The sequence below is a fragment of the Ictidomys tridecemlineatus genome, chromosome 4 (genome assembly GCF_052094955.1).
Source record: "Ictidomys tridecemlineatus isolate mIctTri1 chromosome 4, mIctTri1.hap1, whole genome shotgun sequence".
In the NCBI taxonomy this organism is placed as follows: Eukaryota; Metazoa; Chordata; class Mammalia; order Rodentia; family Sciuridae; genus Ictidomys; species Ictidomys tridecemlineatus.
Genome location: NC_135480.1, coordinates 56283559 through 56301208, shown reverse-complemented (window position 1 = coordinate 56301208; position 17650 = coordinate 56283559). Strand labels below are relative to the sequence as shown.

General features: G+C 37.9%; 2 protein-coding genes across 2 annotated transcripts; one reads left to right on the top strand and one right to left on the bottom strand.

The window, feature by feature from the left end:
• Positions 1–202: 202 nt before the first annotated feature.
• LOC106145523 (olfactory receptor 2D3) lies at positions 203–1111 on the top strand. The gene is given in 3 exon segments (XM_040286784.2): positions 203–383; positions 386–1080; positions 1082–1111. Coding segments are annotated over 3 exon segments (906 nt in total).
• Positions 1112–11442: 10331 nt separating this feature from the next.
• Positions 11443–12655, bottom strand: LOC101962845 (olfactory receptor 2AG2). The gene is made up of 2 exons (XM_005342468.2): positions 11717–12655; positions 11443–11520 (listed from the first exon to the last, which is right to left on the bottom strand). The coding sequence occupies exons 1-2, from the start codon at positions 12653–12655 to the stop codon at positions 11443–11445; spliced, it is 1017 nt and encodes a 338-aa protein (XP_005342525.2).
• Positions 12656–17650: the final 4995 nt, after the last annotated feature.

The window sequence follows — 17650 nt, the reverse complement described above, 5'->3', positions numbered from 1 at the left end:
AAGGAAAATGTGTTTGAAAGCTATATGTATTGGAGGAAACACAAATATGAACCTTAAGGCTAACTGGCCCCTTGTAGGAGGGAGATAAAATCCGATAGTTAAAAGTTGTAGTTGTTATCATCATACATATTTATAAAGCAGTGAAAGGTAACATTCATTCTCTGTTCTCTTTCTGATGACAGGTAAATAAGAATAAAAATCAATGGGAGAAAGAAACCAAACTTCTATGTTTGAATTTGTCTTGTTGGGACTGTCACAGGATTCACAGATCCAAATCTTGTTCTGTGTTTTCCTGGTCATCTCTCTTCTTTCCATATTTGGAAACCTGCTGATAATACTCCTCATCCAAGTTGACTCTCAACTTCATACACCCATGTACTTTTTCTCAAAAACTTATCTTTTGCTGACCTCTGTTTCTCTATGAGCATTATATCCTGATGTTGGTCTACCTCCTGTAAATTTTTTTTTTCCTTTGCTGGATTCTAAATACAGACAGTTGTCTTCCTCCTTGCAAGATGTGCAGAGTGTGCACTGCTGGCAGTGATGTCCTATGACATTGCTGTCTGCAAGCCCCTGCACTACTGCACCATCATGATCCAGAGGACTTGTGTCCAGTTGGCCAGAGTTTCCTGAATAAGTGGGGCAGTTGTATGTTAAGTGGACAGTGAGTTTATACTGTATCTATCCTACCAAGGATGGAATGTCATTAATCACTACTTCTGTGAACCACCTGCTCTCCTAAAGCTGGTGTCTATGGTCACCAACAATATTCAAATAGCTCTCTTTTCAATGGGGGTGATTATCCTCCTAGCTCCTGTCTCCCTCATCCTCATCTCCTACTGGCATATCATCTCCATTGTGTTCTGAATGCAGTCTGGGGAGGGGAGGCTCAAGGTCTTCTCCACCTGTGGCTCCCACCTAACTGTTGTGGTTCTCCACTATGGCTCTGGAATATTTGCCTACATGAGATCGAATTCCAAGACAATGAATGAAAAGGATAAGGTCATCTCTATGTTCTATTCAGTCATGACTTCCATGTTGAACCCCATCATTTACAGTCTTAGGAACAATGACGTTAAGGGGGGCTCTCAGGAAGCTGGCTGGAAGATAGTATGCCTCAGAGGCAGTGATTTCTGACATTTTTTTTAAAAGAGAGAGTGAGAGAGAGAGAATTTTTTTAAATATTTACTTTCTAGTTTTCGGCAGATACAACATCTTTGTTTGTATGTGGTGCTGAGGATCGAACCCGGGCCGCACGCATGCCAGGCAAGCGTGCCACCACTTGAGCCACATCCCCAGCCCTGATTTCTGACATTTTAAAAAGTATTTGAACATTTTGATGGACAACATGGTTCTGACATCTTCATGTTTTCCTTCCATTGCTCCATTTCTCAGCTTATTTGATTCTCTATCCATTAAATGACTTTGCCCACACCCACAAGATGAGCAAAACTCAATGCTTTCCTCAAAAGATGTGGCAACCCACTTATAAGAAATCATAAATGCAGGGATATCCATTTTAAAAATCCAATTAAAGGGACTGTTTTTAGATAAGTTTAAAAACACTCTATAGATCAAAAGTCAAAGCAAGAGCTTATTTGAAGATCACAAATACCTTATGTAGATGTCTCTACTGAAATGAAATTGATTTATTAGTAGGATATACAATATCAATAAGTGTTAATGGTCAGAAGAGATATCTAAGAGACACTATATCATGAACAAAAACAAAGATGGTCAGAGAAGGCACATTAAAATCAGAAATATATGTCAAGAAATAAAGCTCAGGAATGATATTGTCACCAGATTAGTTAGCTTAATAATATTCTGCAAGAGGTTTGTGCATGTGATTAACCAGTTTCCCCTATAGTCAGACTTGCCCTATAGAAATGACCTGATCACATCTTTGCTTAGAAGCTTCATTCTGAAAGACAGTAACAGAGTGGAATATTGTGCTTGGCAATTTGTGTGATCACAGTACCATAACTGGTCAAAGGATTTATGGTCTAGATATTATCTCAGAGATTATCAGTCAATGATATTTAATATCTGAAATAATTTTTATCTTATCTTTTAATTTCAAATTTTAAGGGATCTTATTTTTCATAAAATCTAATATCTTCTGCTTTAATCAGTATAATTCTCTCAACCAACACACATTTACTGAGCTTTCCATACTGAAATGCCTAGGAAGTTATTCTTATTGTTAGTATATAATTACTGCTACTTTTGTATTCTGATAATTTGTAACTTTGTCTTTGGAAAGATTTAAATTGAGACATATTTTAATAGGTGTATGACAGTATGCTAGACACTAAAAATTTGGAATGTCAAATAAGCATAAATAATGCTTTAACAATTTATTAGGAAAAGTGACAGAACAACAAAAAAAGTTGATAAATTCTTCTAAATTGTTACTGTGAGGGCCAGATGGTGATACCTGTAAGAAGAATTTGGTCAAATAATAAACTGGGTAGACAGGACTAGAAGAGAAAAGCATACCTCAGATAGGTAGAGACAACATGTGTGGGATAAATGAGGCATGGAAGAAAAAGTCCTTTAGAATAGCACAAGAAGTTTTCTTTGAGCAAAGACCAAAAAACAAAAATTACAATACTGTGAGGAAAGGTATGTATCACTTAACTTGATTTAACCATTGCATAATGTGCACATAATTTAAATCATCATGGTATACCTGATGAATGTATATAATCTTATTTGTTTATTTAGATAAATAAAACATAATTATGTTAATTTTTAAAAGAATAAACATCATATAATTTGATTTAGCAGTTCTGATCCTAAGAATCCATTGTACCAATGTTCATGAAAAGATACTGTGGAGGAAGAGCAAGACACTGGCTGAGTATGACTCTCCAGGGGTTTTTTCCCTACAAAATTACCAATTTGAACAGCTGTTCATACACCAAACTACTTTCACTAAAGCACAGTACCTCATTCTAACATAATAATTAGAAAAAATACATGGAAAAATGCATCACTTCGCCCTTCAACTACAACCCTACTATGTGGAAAGCGATGTCTCCTGGTTGGAGAAGAGAAAGGACATTAAGTCTGGGCCTTAAACGCAAGTACTAATACAGGCATGCCACAGTGAAGCCCAAGCTCATGCATCCAACCTAAAACAGGGCCTGCAGATCAAGCCTCTGGACGTGATTTAGCCAGGCAGCTGAGGGATGGCCCCCACTACCTCTCCCTTATACTTGGGCAGAATAGTGCAAAGCAATACTCTTTCCACTGGTGGAAGAAGAGCAAGACACTGGCTTGCTCTTCCTCCACCAGTGGAAAGGAGGAAGGAGCTGTATAACAGGCAAGTAAACACAGTATTTTTCCTTGAAACTCAGTGCCAGACTGGTGAAAGCCAATACCAGGCAGATTTTAGTGACCCTATCCCCAAGCCAGTGACCATGAATGGAGGCTTTGTACACTCCGGATAAAAGAGTGAAAATTCAGAGCCCCTGTTGGACAGATTACTGTTCTGGCCAGCTTCACCCCATGCTAGTTGCAATGGTCTCAGGCCATGAGTGAAACATAGCAGCAGGCAAGACCCAGAAGCATGGACCTTGATCCTGCTTTGGTGTTGGACTGGATTTGGCAGACTGTGGGCTTCAGGTGTGACCCAGAATTGTGGACATGGGACTGCCCATTTAATACCTCTCCCAACCTTAGGAAGAATAACAGAGAGAATTTTACACTTAGGTAAGAAAAGGGAGGTATGTACAAAGTTACTACTTCATAGGAACTTGAGGTTAGTCTTTCCATGATGAGGCTCAGAGTCAGGCAGAATCCCATGGCACCTAAACACAGGCCAGTCACTCCAGAAGAGGTACCTGAGACACACAAGGGAACTGCAAGAAAATAAAATTATGATGAACATAGATGCAAAGTTTCTTAACAAAATACTAGCAAACTAAATTGAACAGGACATGAAAATCACTCACCATTATTAAGCAAGATTTATCCCAAAGATGCAATGATGGTTGTACACATGCAAATTAACAAGTGTGGTATGCCAAATTTAAAGAACAAAGGACAAAAACTTGCTGATGGTCTCAATAGACATGTAAAAATCACCGATAAAATGTAGTGTACTGGGAATCCAAGATGGTGGGCTAGGGGGAGACAGCATTCTGTGTCTCTCCATGACTCAGATCTCACCTAGGGGGAATACTGCATCTCTGAGAGTGTTAGAGGACCCATATGCAGCTGCTCTCATGCAGAAATCACTAGCACTGTTCTCCGGGGCCTCAGCATTCCAGCAGGACTCCTGGCTCCTGACACCCAACCCATGAAGTGCTAGCCAATGCAGGGCTTCCGAGCACCTGAGCAGGATCACCTGTCAGCATCACTGCAGAACTCCCAGACATTGATCCACTCCCACAAAGGACACTCAGCTGCTACCTACCTTCAGCACAATGACATCGCCTGGCTTCCCCCACCCCACTCAACACCCCGGCACTGGAAACAGGCTGCCTCTATCTTGGCACACCTTCCTCACCATATTTGGTGGGGGCAGCTCCCAGATGGAAACTCCAGCTTGCCAGGTACTACGTTTCTGACTCCCCCCTTTCCCCAGCGGTGATAACCCAGCACAGTAGCTTCCCAACACAAAACAGCACTCAGTGGGACAGGTGCACACTGTGACCAGGGCACCGCCTCTGGGAGTCCTGAGGAGAGAAGTCCCTCAACTGGGAACCATTAAGGAAGAGGGAGATGGGACAAAAGTTTGGAGACTAATAGAGGAAAACAGGAACTGAAAAATCTTCAGGCAAGATAAAGAGATAGAACTGGGCGCTCAAGTCATACGAGCAATCCCCAAAAAAGACTCTTAAGGTGCAGTCTTCCTGCAGGGACTGGTGGGTACCACTCCTTGCTTCCAAGTACCCTGCACCAGGAACAGCCTTCCTACTCTGGTTACCTTCACCGTCCTGAGCACAGAGATACCAGCTAACGACAGACAATGGCATCTATTGGCTTAGAAGAGAAGCAGGAAAGATACGGATCTCTAAAACTAGCAACAATCATGGTTTCTTCCTTCAAGAATTTTTTTCCTCTTTTTCTTCTCCCCCTCTATCCTCCCCCTCACATCCCTAACATATGTGAAACCAAAAACTTTTCATGAATTAGGATTTTTGAGGACTGGGACATCTGAATAATGTAATATAGTGGTGTTCTATATGCCTTTTATTTATTTTTTATTTTTCTTCTTTAGTTTCCCCCCAATTTTTTACTATTTTTAACATCCTTTATTTTTCTAAATACATATATGTGTTAGTTTTATTTACTCTACTGTCTTCCCACATACTTGTCTACCCAAAATTACTTCGTGTCTATTCTCCTGCTACTAACCCTCTTCAATAGATTTCTCTTTCACACTTCCTAAGATATATTAACTCTATATCCTCACATCCTACCTCCTCTGCATATTATCCTACATCCCACCCCCAGCTCATTGTCCACCATCAGAAACTGTAATCTCTTTTAGAAAACTACTGATTATATTATAGATAATAACCAAATCCAACATTTCTTTACATTGTGACCAAACTATAAACATCTTAATAGCAACAAATTGTTCATAGGTGGTACATTTTTTATATTGGGATCTGTTAACATTGTCCTTTCCCACAAAGGAGAGGTTTTGGAACCCTACAGAAGCACTACAAACCTACAAGGTAAAAACAATAACGCCCCAGACCCACAGAAAACTAGAAGGGAAGACATACAAGCAACATGAAAAGACAATGGAAGAAAGTGCCCTAAACAAATCAAGTTACCACATTATTAGAATCCATGGCATCCACAGAGGAAGAAATCACAGATAAGGAGTTCAGGATATACATGATTAAAATTTTCTGTGAACTGAAAGAAGATTTAAAAGAGCAAATACAGGCAGCAAAATATCATTTTGACAAGGAGTTATGTAAACAAATACAGGAAGCAAAAGATCACCTCAACAGGGTTCTAAATTTAAAAAAACCCAGAAATCCTTGAAATGAAAGAAACACTAAACCAAAATAAAAGCTCAATTGAAAGAATCACCAACAGAGTAGACCACTTGGAAGACAGGACATTAGACAATGAATACAAAACATATAATCTTGAGAAGACCATAGACCACACAGTGAAAATGGTAAGAAAAAATCATGAGCAGAACATTCCAAAAATATGGATAGCTTAAAAAGACCAAATTTAAGAGTAATTAGGATAGAGGCAGACATACAGTTCCAAACCAAAGGAATGAACAATCTATTTAATGAAATTATATCAGAAAACTTTCCAAACAAAAAGAATGCATTGGAAAACAAAATTCAAGAAGCCTACAGGATGCTGAATATACAAAATCACAATAGATCTACATTATAATGAAAATGCCCAATACACAGAGTAAACGAGAATTTTAAAAGCCATGAGAGAAAGGAATTAGATTACATATAAGGGGGAAACAATTAGGATAACAGCAGATTTTTCAACACAGACCCTGAGAGCTAGAAGATCCCGGACCAACATATATCAAGCTCTGAAAGAAAATGGATGCCAACCAAGAATCTTGTATCCAGCAAAATTAAGCTTTAGATTTGATGATGAAATAAAAACCTGCCATGATAAACAAAAGTTAAAAGAATTTACAGCTAGAAAACCAACACTACAAAACATCCTTGGAAAAATATTCCATGAAGAGGAAATGAAAAAAAAATAATGAAAATCACCAGAGGGTGGTAGTACCCTAAAGGAAAAACTAATCAAAGAAGAAAATCAAGTCAAGTTAAATAACAAAATAAACAAATATGTTTGGGAATACAGATCATGTCTCAATAATGACCCTGAATGTTAATGGCTTAAACTCACCAATCAAAAGACCTAGACTAGCAGATTGGATTTAGAGAAAAAAGACCCAACAATATGCTGCCTCCAGGAGACTCATCTGATAGGTAAATCATACACAGACTGAAGGTGAAAGTTTGGGAGAAATCATACCACTCGCATGGACTGCGGGAACAAGCAGGGGTTTCCATACTCATATCAAATAAAGTATACTTCAAGACAAAATTAATCAAAAGGGATAAAGAAAGACATTGCATACTGCTCATGGGAACCATACTCCAACAAAACATAGAAATATATATATATATATATATATATATATATATATATATATATCCCAAACAATGGAGTATATATGTTCATCAAACAAACTCTTCTCAAGTTCAAGAGTTAAATTGACCACAACACAATAAACTTGGGTTACTCTAACACACCTCTCTTACCACAGGATAGGTCCTCCAAACAAAAGTTGAATAAAGAAACTGTAGATCTCAATAATACAATCAATAGTTTTAACTTAACTGACATATATAGATATTTCATCCTTCATCAATTGAATATACTTTTTTCTCAGCAGCACATGAATCCTTCTCTAAAATAGAGCATATGATATGCCACAAAGCAACTCTTAGCAAATACAAAAAAGTACAGACACTATCCTGCATGTTATCACATCATAATGGAATAAAATTAGAAATCAATGACAAAATAAGAAATAAAATTTACTCCAACATCTGGAGACAAAACAATATGTTACTGAATGAACAATGGGTTACAAAAGACATCAAAGAGGAGATTAAAAAATTCTTAGAGGTAAATGAGAACATAGACATAACATATTGAAATCTCTAGGACACTATGAAAGCAGTACTAAGAGGAAAGTCCCTTGCATGGAGTTCATTACTTAAAAGAAGAAAAAGTCAACAAATAAATGACCTCACATTACATCTCAAAGCCCTAGAAAAAGAAGAGCAAACGAACACCAAAAGCAGTAGAAGAAGGAAATAATTAAAATTTGAGCTGAAATCAATGAAATTGAAACAAAAGAAACAATTGAAAAAATTGACAAAGCAAAAAGTTGATTCTTAGAAAAAATAAACAAAATTGACAGACCCTTAACTACATTAGCAAAGAGAAGAGAGAAAACTCAAATTACTAACATACATGATGAAAAAGGTAATATCACAATAGACATTACAGAAATACAGAGGATAATTAGATATTATTTTGAAAACTTATACTCCAATAAAACAGAAACTATTGAAAGTATCAGCAAATGTCTTAAGTCACATAATTTGTCCAAGTTGAATCAGGATGATATACACAATTTAAACAGACCAATATCAAGTAATAAAATAGAAGATGCCATCAGAAGCCCACCAACAAAGAAAAGCCCAACACACAGCCAAGTTCTACAAGACCTTTAAAGAAGAACAAATACCAATACTTTTCAATTTATCTCAGGATATAGAAAAAGAGAGAGCACTTTGAAACTCATTCTATAAGGCCAAAATCATCCTGATTCCAAAACCAGACAAAGACACATCAAAGAAAGAAAACTTCAGACCAATATCTCTAATGAACATAAATGCAAAAATTCTCAATAAAATTCTGGCAAAATAAATGCAAAAACATATCAAGAAGATCATGAACCACGATCAAATGGGATTTGTCCCAGGGATGCAAGGTTGGTTCAATATACAGAAATCAATAAATATAATTCATCACCTCAATAGATTCAAGGATAAGAGTCATATGACCATCTCAATAAATGCAAAAAAATACATGTAACAAAATGCAGCACCCTTCATGTTCAAAACATTAGAAAAATTAGGGATAGCAGGAACATATCTCAACATTATAAAGTCTATCTATGCTAAACTCAAGGCCAACATCATTTTAAATGAAAAAAAATTGAAGGCATTCCCTCTAAAAACTAGAACAAGACAGGGATGCCCTCTTTTACCACTTTTATTTAACATACTTCTTGAAACACAGGCCAGAACAATTAGACAGATGAAATAAATTAAAGGGATACGTATAGGAGGAAAAAAAAACTTAAATTACCACTGTTTGCTGACAATATGAATCTATACCTAGAAGACCCAAAAAGAGTGTGGCAGAGGGAAGTGGTTCACATGATTATCAGGAAGCAGAGAGTGAGATGTCTACTTGGCAGATCCAAATATATACCCCAAAGTCATGCCCCAATTCCCACTTCCTTCAGCCACATCTTACCACTTCAGTTACCCCTTAGTTAATTCCTATCTATCTTCACTGATTAGGTGAAGATACAACCCAATCATTTCTCCTCTGTACCTTCTTTGCCTTGTCTCATAAATGAGCTTTTGGGAGATGCCTCACATCTAAACCATAACAACCTCTTCACCAATCTTAGCATAGCTATTTCAAAAAGATGAAGGATCATAAGTGGTGGTGCGAATGTAGAGAAAGGGAAATTTTGCACATTACTGATGGAAATGTAAATTGGTGCAGCTACTGTGGAAAGCAGTGTGGAAACTCCTCCGAAAATTAAAAAATAGAATTCCTATATGATCTGGCAATTTCATACTGGAGATATACCCAAAGGACATAAAATCAGTATTCCAAAGAGATATCCACACTCCTATGTTCATTACAACATTATTCGAAAAACCCAGATATGGAAACAATGTGTTCATCAGTGGATGGATAAATCAGGGAAAACAGGTGTAAATAAACAATAAGAATTATTCAACCCTTGGAAAGAAGGAAATTTTGTCCTTTCCAACAACCTAGATAAACTCGGAGGTCATAATGTTAAGTAAGATGTTAGGCACGAAAAAAAAAGTACTGTGTGAACTCACTTACATATAAAATATAACACAGTCAGACATAGAAAGGGAAGGCAAAAATGGTGGTTACCGGAATTTGGAGTATTTGGTGTGTGGAGGAACAGGGAGATGCTGGACAAAGAAAAAAGCTTAAATTTAAGAGGGAGAAATTCAAGAAATCTATTGCACATCACGGTGACTGTAGTAGCAACAACAGTAATATATTGTGTAGTTTAAAATTGCTGAGAAAGTATATTTTAACTGTTCTTATCACAAAAAAAATGTAAGTATGTGAGGTAAAACATATATTAGCTTGATTTAGCAATTTCACAATGTATACAAATATCAAGATATATTAGACACCACAAATAAAAAATTTGCAGATAAAATAAAATGAACAAAATGTGCAAGTGTTTACTTTAAAAAAACACACTAAAGATTAAATGTTTTGAAGACTGTTTATTCTTCCATAGAACAGCAAACACATTTTAAGCAAAGTTTAACCAGGCTTTGGTCTCAATGCCTGACATTTATTATCTTATTCCATCTACTCAATGACATCAAGAGAGCAGGACCTTAAATAAAGCCAAGATTAAGTTGAGCACACTGAGGTACAAAGGAGCCAGGCATTCAAACTGAGATGCTCTGGACCCCTTTCTATCTCTCATTACTATTAAAAATACCCTCATATCAAGGAAGAAGATTCACCAAATTTTAAATGATGAAAGGAGTTATCATTTACATATAAATTCAGTAAAATACATGTACACATAATAAAAACACAACAAAACAATTTTAGAGGTGATTTTTGTTTATTTCTAAATTTCTGCATTTTTTTCATAAAAGTAGCTTAATTAGCTTTAGGATTTATATTATGGCTTAATTAACATTAGTTTTTATATTATGGTTTAGCTTAATAGATTAAACAATTTAAGATTATTTTTGGAAAGAAAACAAGAACTTCTGAGTTCTCATAAACACTGTTCCTAACCGTGATAACCTTTACATAGGTAAGGTATTTTGAAGCTTTTACAAGAAATGAGTTCAAGTTTCTACATTTTCTTATAAATCTTCCCACATTACTAAAACGTATGATAAAAGAAAGCACATTTATGGAAGCTAGAAAGTGAGTTATATATTTTATAATTCCTTTCCTGTGGACAGAGACATCACATACATTCACTTCAAGGGTATCAGCTCCTTGCAGTCATTTCAATGCTCCAAAACACATATGTGTACGTGCATTTAACAGAATTCAAACAAAATATATACAACAGATTTTGCTTACTGTTATTATATCCTAATTTTCTGTTAAACATGGTTACTTTCAATTCTATTTTATTAATTTCTTTAATTTCAATTTTAGGCACTGTAAAAATATCCCCAAAGTCAAAGAGAGTCTGAAAGTTTTCAACTTAAAATCCTAAGATTTTTTTTTCTTAGCCCCGTCCACTACACCAACTCAGGTTTATGCCTTTATTTATGAAGTAAGCATGACTGACTCCTCAGGGCTGGAATGCAAATGCAGTCACGTCTCTATTACTCTTTCCTACCAGTTGCTAACATCTTAATAAACAGCAAGTCTAATATATCTTCTGTGGACCTTCTATGTACTAATGATCTAAGAATCCAGTTCAAAGGGGACAGTCCTTTAATGCTAAGAGGCCATTGGAGTTTGCTCAGTCACAAAGCAATTCCAAGTCCCTACTGCTACAATGTTGAAATGGAAATTTAGTCTCCTACCATGGCTACTTTGGTATGTGTCAAGATGACTCATTAAGTGTCAAAGACATCCATTCAAAGCTTTTCCTTTTCCTAGTCCATTTTTCATATGAAGCTTCAAAATCAGGGTGATATGTGCCTAATGCATTCAGATTAAGTTCCATATACACAAGAGCTACATAGTAGAAAATAAGGGAAAATTTTCAAATGTGGATGTATCATCTCAGACAGAGTATGATAGTCAAGAATGAAGGAACATAGCAATTTTATTTGGAGACAAAATAATAAAGAGACAAGTCAAGAGCCAAGAGCCCTCTCTACTGGGTGGGCTGTACTGGCAGCACATATTTTCCCAGAACCCTCCTCAAGGCCCCCATGACCTCCTTATTCCTCAGGCTATAGATGAGAGGGTTCAGGGCTGGAGTGACAATTGTGTAGAAAACAGAGATGACATTGTCTTGTTTGGGACTGTGGAAGGAACTGGGCAGGACATACATGAATGTGGCAGCCCCATAGAACATCCCAACCACAGTCAGATGGGAAGAGCAGGTGACAAGGGCTTTCTTCCTTCCCTCATTGGAGGGCATGTGGAGCACAGTGAACAGAATTAGGGTGTAGGAGGCAACAATAGCAGAAAGGGGCAGCAAGAGGAAAGTCACACCTGTCACATAAACTAGGAGCTCATATCCGGAGGTATTTGCACAGGCCAACTTCAACAAAGGTGGGATCTCACAGAGCAAATGTCTGATTTCCAAGGACATGCAGAAAGGGAAATGCATTGTATACATGGTGTGTCCTAAAGCACTCAGGGATGCCAGGATCCAGGATGTGGCCACCATGAGCCAGCAGACCCTTGGCCTCATGAAGATCATGTAGTTCAGAGGATGACAAATGGCCACATACCTGTCATAAGCCATGAAGGCCAGGAGGAGGTCCTCTGTACCACCCAGAGTCAATGCCAGGAACATCTGAAGGGCACAGCCTCCAAAGGAGATGCTGTTTTCCCTCCGCAGATAATCCAGGAGGGTTTTGGGAGTGATAACCGATGTGAACAGGAGGTCCAGGAGAGAGAGCTGCCTGAGCAGGAGGTACATGGGTACATGGAGCCGGATATCCATTGTGATAACCAAGAGCAGAAGTCCATTGCTTGCTATAGCCAGCATGTACAGGATTGTTATCATGGCACAGAGCAATTCAGAAGCCCCGCTGTCATTCAGAATCCCCACCAAGATGAAGCTGCTTCCCCAGGTGAAGGAGGAATTCCAGAGCTCCATTCTGCATGGCTCTATTAATTGCTAAGAAGAAGATGGAATCTCAGAGGAAGTTAGCCTACCTTTGACCACCCAATTATAGTAGACAGAAGTCAATAGAAATTCTATGAAACATCTTTTCCTCCTCTCAGCTAAATTTCCCCCCACTGGATTCTGAATTTCTAAATGCTTTTATTGAATTTTGATATGCCTCCATCTAAATGTAAAATATGCATGTCAGAAGATGCTAATTATTAAGAATTATCTCCAAACAGATATGTGACAGAATAAGCACAAAGATTTTTGTACATAGATGAAAACATCTCTCTCTTTATAATAAACAAAAGCATTGGGAAGTGCTTTAAAGCTAGCTGTTTTTTTTTGTTTTGTTTTGTTTTGTTTTTTCTTAAAATCTACTTGGGGATACAATTCTACCTTTAAAATTTTATTCATAAAAACTGTTTGCCATCTTCTCCCCTTGACCTGATGTCTGTCTTTATGATATAGTCCCACTGGTTTTTGACACCTTCCCCACTAGGAGGATTTCAGGGCTCTTGGGCCACCTGATTCTTATACATTTGAGCCATCCACTCCTCCTTGATAGGGATACAGTGACTCTGCTTTAGAGAATAACAATTCTGGGCTTAATTGAATGGTCAGAGTGATGCAGATTTTGGAGGTAAATGAGTAGGAACAGTGGAAAAGACATTTACCTATTTGAAGTCAGTGATTATATATTCACTAAAGAGGAGACAAAAAAATAAAATTATAGGATTCACAGAGACAGAGAAGTTGTTTGTTTTTGTGGGATATCATAAAAGTAATGAGTTACTAAAGAGGAAGCCTTGTAGGAAAGGCCCAAAGCTATACTTTTACTTGGGACTCAGAGAAGCACTCTGAGCATAAAAAAAAAAAATACATTTCTCTCCTTCACAAATCTTAGGAGCATATGGAAGGATGCTGGCCTTGCTGAATCTGGAATCCATATGATACTACTAATGGAAGGGACTGAGGAGGAATGTTTTGGAGAGGGGTGATGGTATCCACTCAGCATGCACTTTACGAATGCAGATCTTTCACAGTTAGGTGGAGTATGTAGAAGACACTCTGGAAGAGAAGAGAAAATTTCACTAACAAATTTATCACCTTTCCTTTGTAATATGTGCACTGGTTCCTATCTTTCTTTATGTCAACACCCTTGTTATCTCAAAGTTGGGATCATAAAAACTTGACATCAAGACACCATAAAATCCAGCTCCTTTAATTCACTCAGCAGGGGTATTTGCTAAGGACCTTTGATGTATCCAGTACCACACTTGATGCTAGGATAATTGTATAGATGTGAAACTAATCACAAAAACAACTGCCTCATCCAATGGCAATAATCAATATATAAAGGAAAATATAACATATTTCAAAACAAATAAAGGAGATTTCACAAAAGGATTCCCCAACAAAGTTGGATATAAACTGAAGGTTGAGAATGAATAGAAACTGGCAAGGTCAAAAACAGTTAGGGCATAACAAAAAGAGAGCAGATAGTGCTGTAAAAGTCAGGACACTGACGTACAGTACAGTGATGTCCTTCCTCCACTTTTGCCATAAAAAAACGCTAGGCAAGGAGGCCTCCAGAGAAATACTCCTTAAAGTGACGCCTCACCCTTCGTTGTGGTGTATGATACTCCTGCTGCTTCATGAAACCAAAAGTACATGACTAACTGAGGAATGTTGATTGGAATACCACATATGGGGAAAAAATTAAGATGTTCAAGAACAATTCTGGGCACTGTTCCTGGCAATTATGAGAATTGAAACACTCTTGTTTTTGGTGAATAAAATGATGAATGGATAGAGAAATAAAGGGAAAGAAATAATTGAGCACCTTTCTCCAGATCTCTGGGCCAGTATTTGGAGAGATGTCAAAGAGGAGAAAAAAAAAAAGCAGGGTTTTATTAAGGAGGTGTCGCCAGGCCTCCAGATTCCTACCTACATGCCAGCTCTCTGTGTTGCAGGACTCTTGCTTTCTCTCCTTTTCCATTCACTGGTTTCTCACTTGAGAAAGGCCAGAGAGCACCAACTTGACCAACAAAGGAAAGACTCCTCTATAGAAAATTCCTGGAGGTGTATAGGTACCTCATACCAAGAGCAGTCAGCAGAGGCTGAGGTAAATAGAGGACCATTGTACATGGTCAGTCCACTCAGATAATGCTAAAGCTTAGAAGCATATTTTTATAAGTTTTTTCTCTGTCATTGATCAGTATATTTAAACATTTTTACTAACTTTAGTTGGTTTTCTGTGGCATGTTCAAGAGAAACTTCAACTGATATTAGATATTCCTCTTTGGAGATGCGTTCCTTTGGGTGACCTCATCAGACTGCTAGAGTCCAGGAAAATCAGGTGCACCAAGGGTAAGTACTGAGAATATTATTGGGAAGCCAGCATCAGGAATTCCAGAGACTCTGTACTGGCCAGTGGCACTAAATGATTGCAAAAGTTCCCACATATTCAAAGTGCCTACAGTCACCTTGTAGGAGTGAATGAGCTGTAAGCCTAAGGCACTAGAGAACCTGAGCTTCAGAGTATGTACCATCTTGATTCTGTTTCTCAAGACTTAGAGGGTCTACTGCCTAGAAACAGAGAGAGAGCCCTTACCTCAAATGGGGAAAAATACCACTGCTAGATGTCAGCAAGGATCCTGGGATTCACTTGTGGGTTCCAAAAGGTCAAGACAATGGTTCTTCTGGCAGGGTGGGATATAGGTATGTGTATGATCGTGACTGGGACCAGGGATCAAAGGCTCTTCTGGTCACTGTCATTGACACTCCTTCCTGAGGAAAGAGACAGATGCAGACAGGAAGCTGAGAACCTTGGGCAGGATCCTAGGAAAGGGAGGAACTAAATCGCTCAGAATGGCTCCCCTCCACTCTTCTTGTGAGAAAGTGCTTCACAGTCATAGAGTGATTTGGGCTGAATTCTTGAGTCCCTGTACTCATATCTTCATATATTCCTCTCTTGTTGGGATTCATGAAAATGTTAAGCACCATAGGAACTGAGGTAAAAGATGCAGGAGGAGTAACTCAAAGGAGACCCACTAGTGGCTAGCCCCATTCTCCCTGGGGCAATTGTGAGCTCTGACCTTGTCCTGGGGGACATATTGCAGTCTCTTCCTCTCAGGTGGCATGCCCTCCCCTGAAAATGCCACTCCAGGAAACTAGATTTTAATGAATCCTCTTGGGCCTGTCTCTAGGACCAACATTTCACTGATTATGGGCTTTGAAGCCTGTTCTGCCCCGTGAGGTCTTGCTGAGACTGTCCTGACTAAGTAGATGGTGTCCAGAACTGGTCCAAGAAGCAAGTAACCCCTATTCTTTCTTCTGTCCAAATCATAGAGTGTATCTTCTGCCTCTGGAAGGGCTACCACTCTCCATCTCCCTCTATGAGGCCCTTGTATGGGCTATTACCAGCTGGAGGGAGTTAACAATACTAACATCAGATCTTCCTTCTCTGACCTTAGTTAGCATCCTACAGTGATTTATTGGATCTTCATGTGCTTTTCTATTTCTTTCTCATTTATACCCTCTCTCCTGCATGTGCACACGAGCATGTGCCTATGTGTACTCTGCCCAGTGGGCTCAGCTGCTCAGAGGGATGAGGATACAGCACTGGGCTCCACCATCATGGCTTTCATTCAGGCATTTCTCATCTCTCACCCAAATCTTTGCCTCATCCTTCTCATTTTTCACTCCTTAGTCACTCATTTTACCAGTAATATTGGAAAAGTGCTGCTAAAGTTTTCACTCCTTTTACTTTCAACATGAAGAAAGTAAAATCAAATTTGCATTCTTTTCAGTATTAAAAAGGATAAACCCAATAAAATTATTGCACAACAGAAGAAATATAGCACCTATTTATTCTCACCAGTATAAAAAGGCACATACCCACAAAGAGGTATATTAGTTATCATCCCATCACCATCATGAAATAACTGAAAAAAATTAATTTACAAAGAGAAAAGTTTTATTTTGGAGTTCCAGTCAAGGACTGGGCTCACCCTTGCTTTGAGACTCAGTTGGGTGTACCTTATACCAGTGGAGTGGTGTGAGCAACAGACCTGCTTTTATTATGGCCAGGAAGTAAAAAATATCAAGAAAGAAGTCAAAATCACCCTCAAAGGCACACTAACAATGACCTAAGGAGACGAATGAAACAGAGTACAGAAAGACAATGGAGAAAACTGACACAAACAAAATTTAGCTTTATGTAAAGACAACTGGACATCCACATCCAAAACAATGAAGTCAGAGCCCTATGTCACATGATTTATAAAAAAATTAACTTCAAATGGATCAAAGACATAAATATAACAGATAAATTCCTTTCCAGGAAACATGGGTAAATCTTCATGATCTTGGATTCGACAATGGATTCTTACATGACACCAATAGCCAAAGGTTGGTTGGGAGGAGGAGAGAGAGAGAGAGAGAGATGAGATAGAGGACTTACCAAAATTAACCTTGTGCTTCAAAGCATATGATCAAGGAAATGAAAAGTTAATCCAAAGGATGGAAGAATATATTGACCTGCTATATATCCAATATTGATTTAATGCACAGAATAAAAATGAACTCTTACAACTCATTACCATTAAGTCAAGCAACCCAGTTTAAAAATGGGCATATGATTGCATAGATACTTCTCCTAAGAATACGTACAAGTGGCCAAAAAGCACATTGAAAGATGTATACTATCATTAGGCATTAGAAAAATGTAAATTAATACCACACTGAGTATTTTACATCCACTAGGATAAGTTTAACAACAATGGGTTAACAAATATTGGAAAGGGCATGCAGAAAGTGAAACTGTCATACATTGCTGGAAGGAATGTGAAATGGTGCAGCTGTCATATAAAGCAGTCTAGCAGTTTCTTTAAAAGATTAATAGTTTATTATAATATGGCCTAGGAAGTCTAACAAGATGTGTATATCACCCCAAATTGAAAATAAGTGTTAGAAATA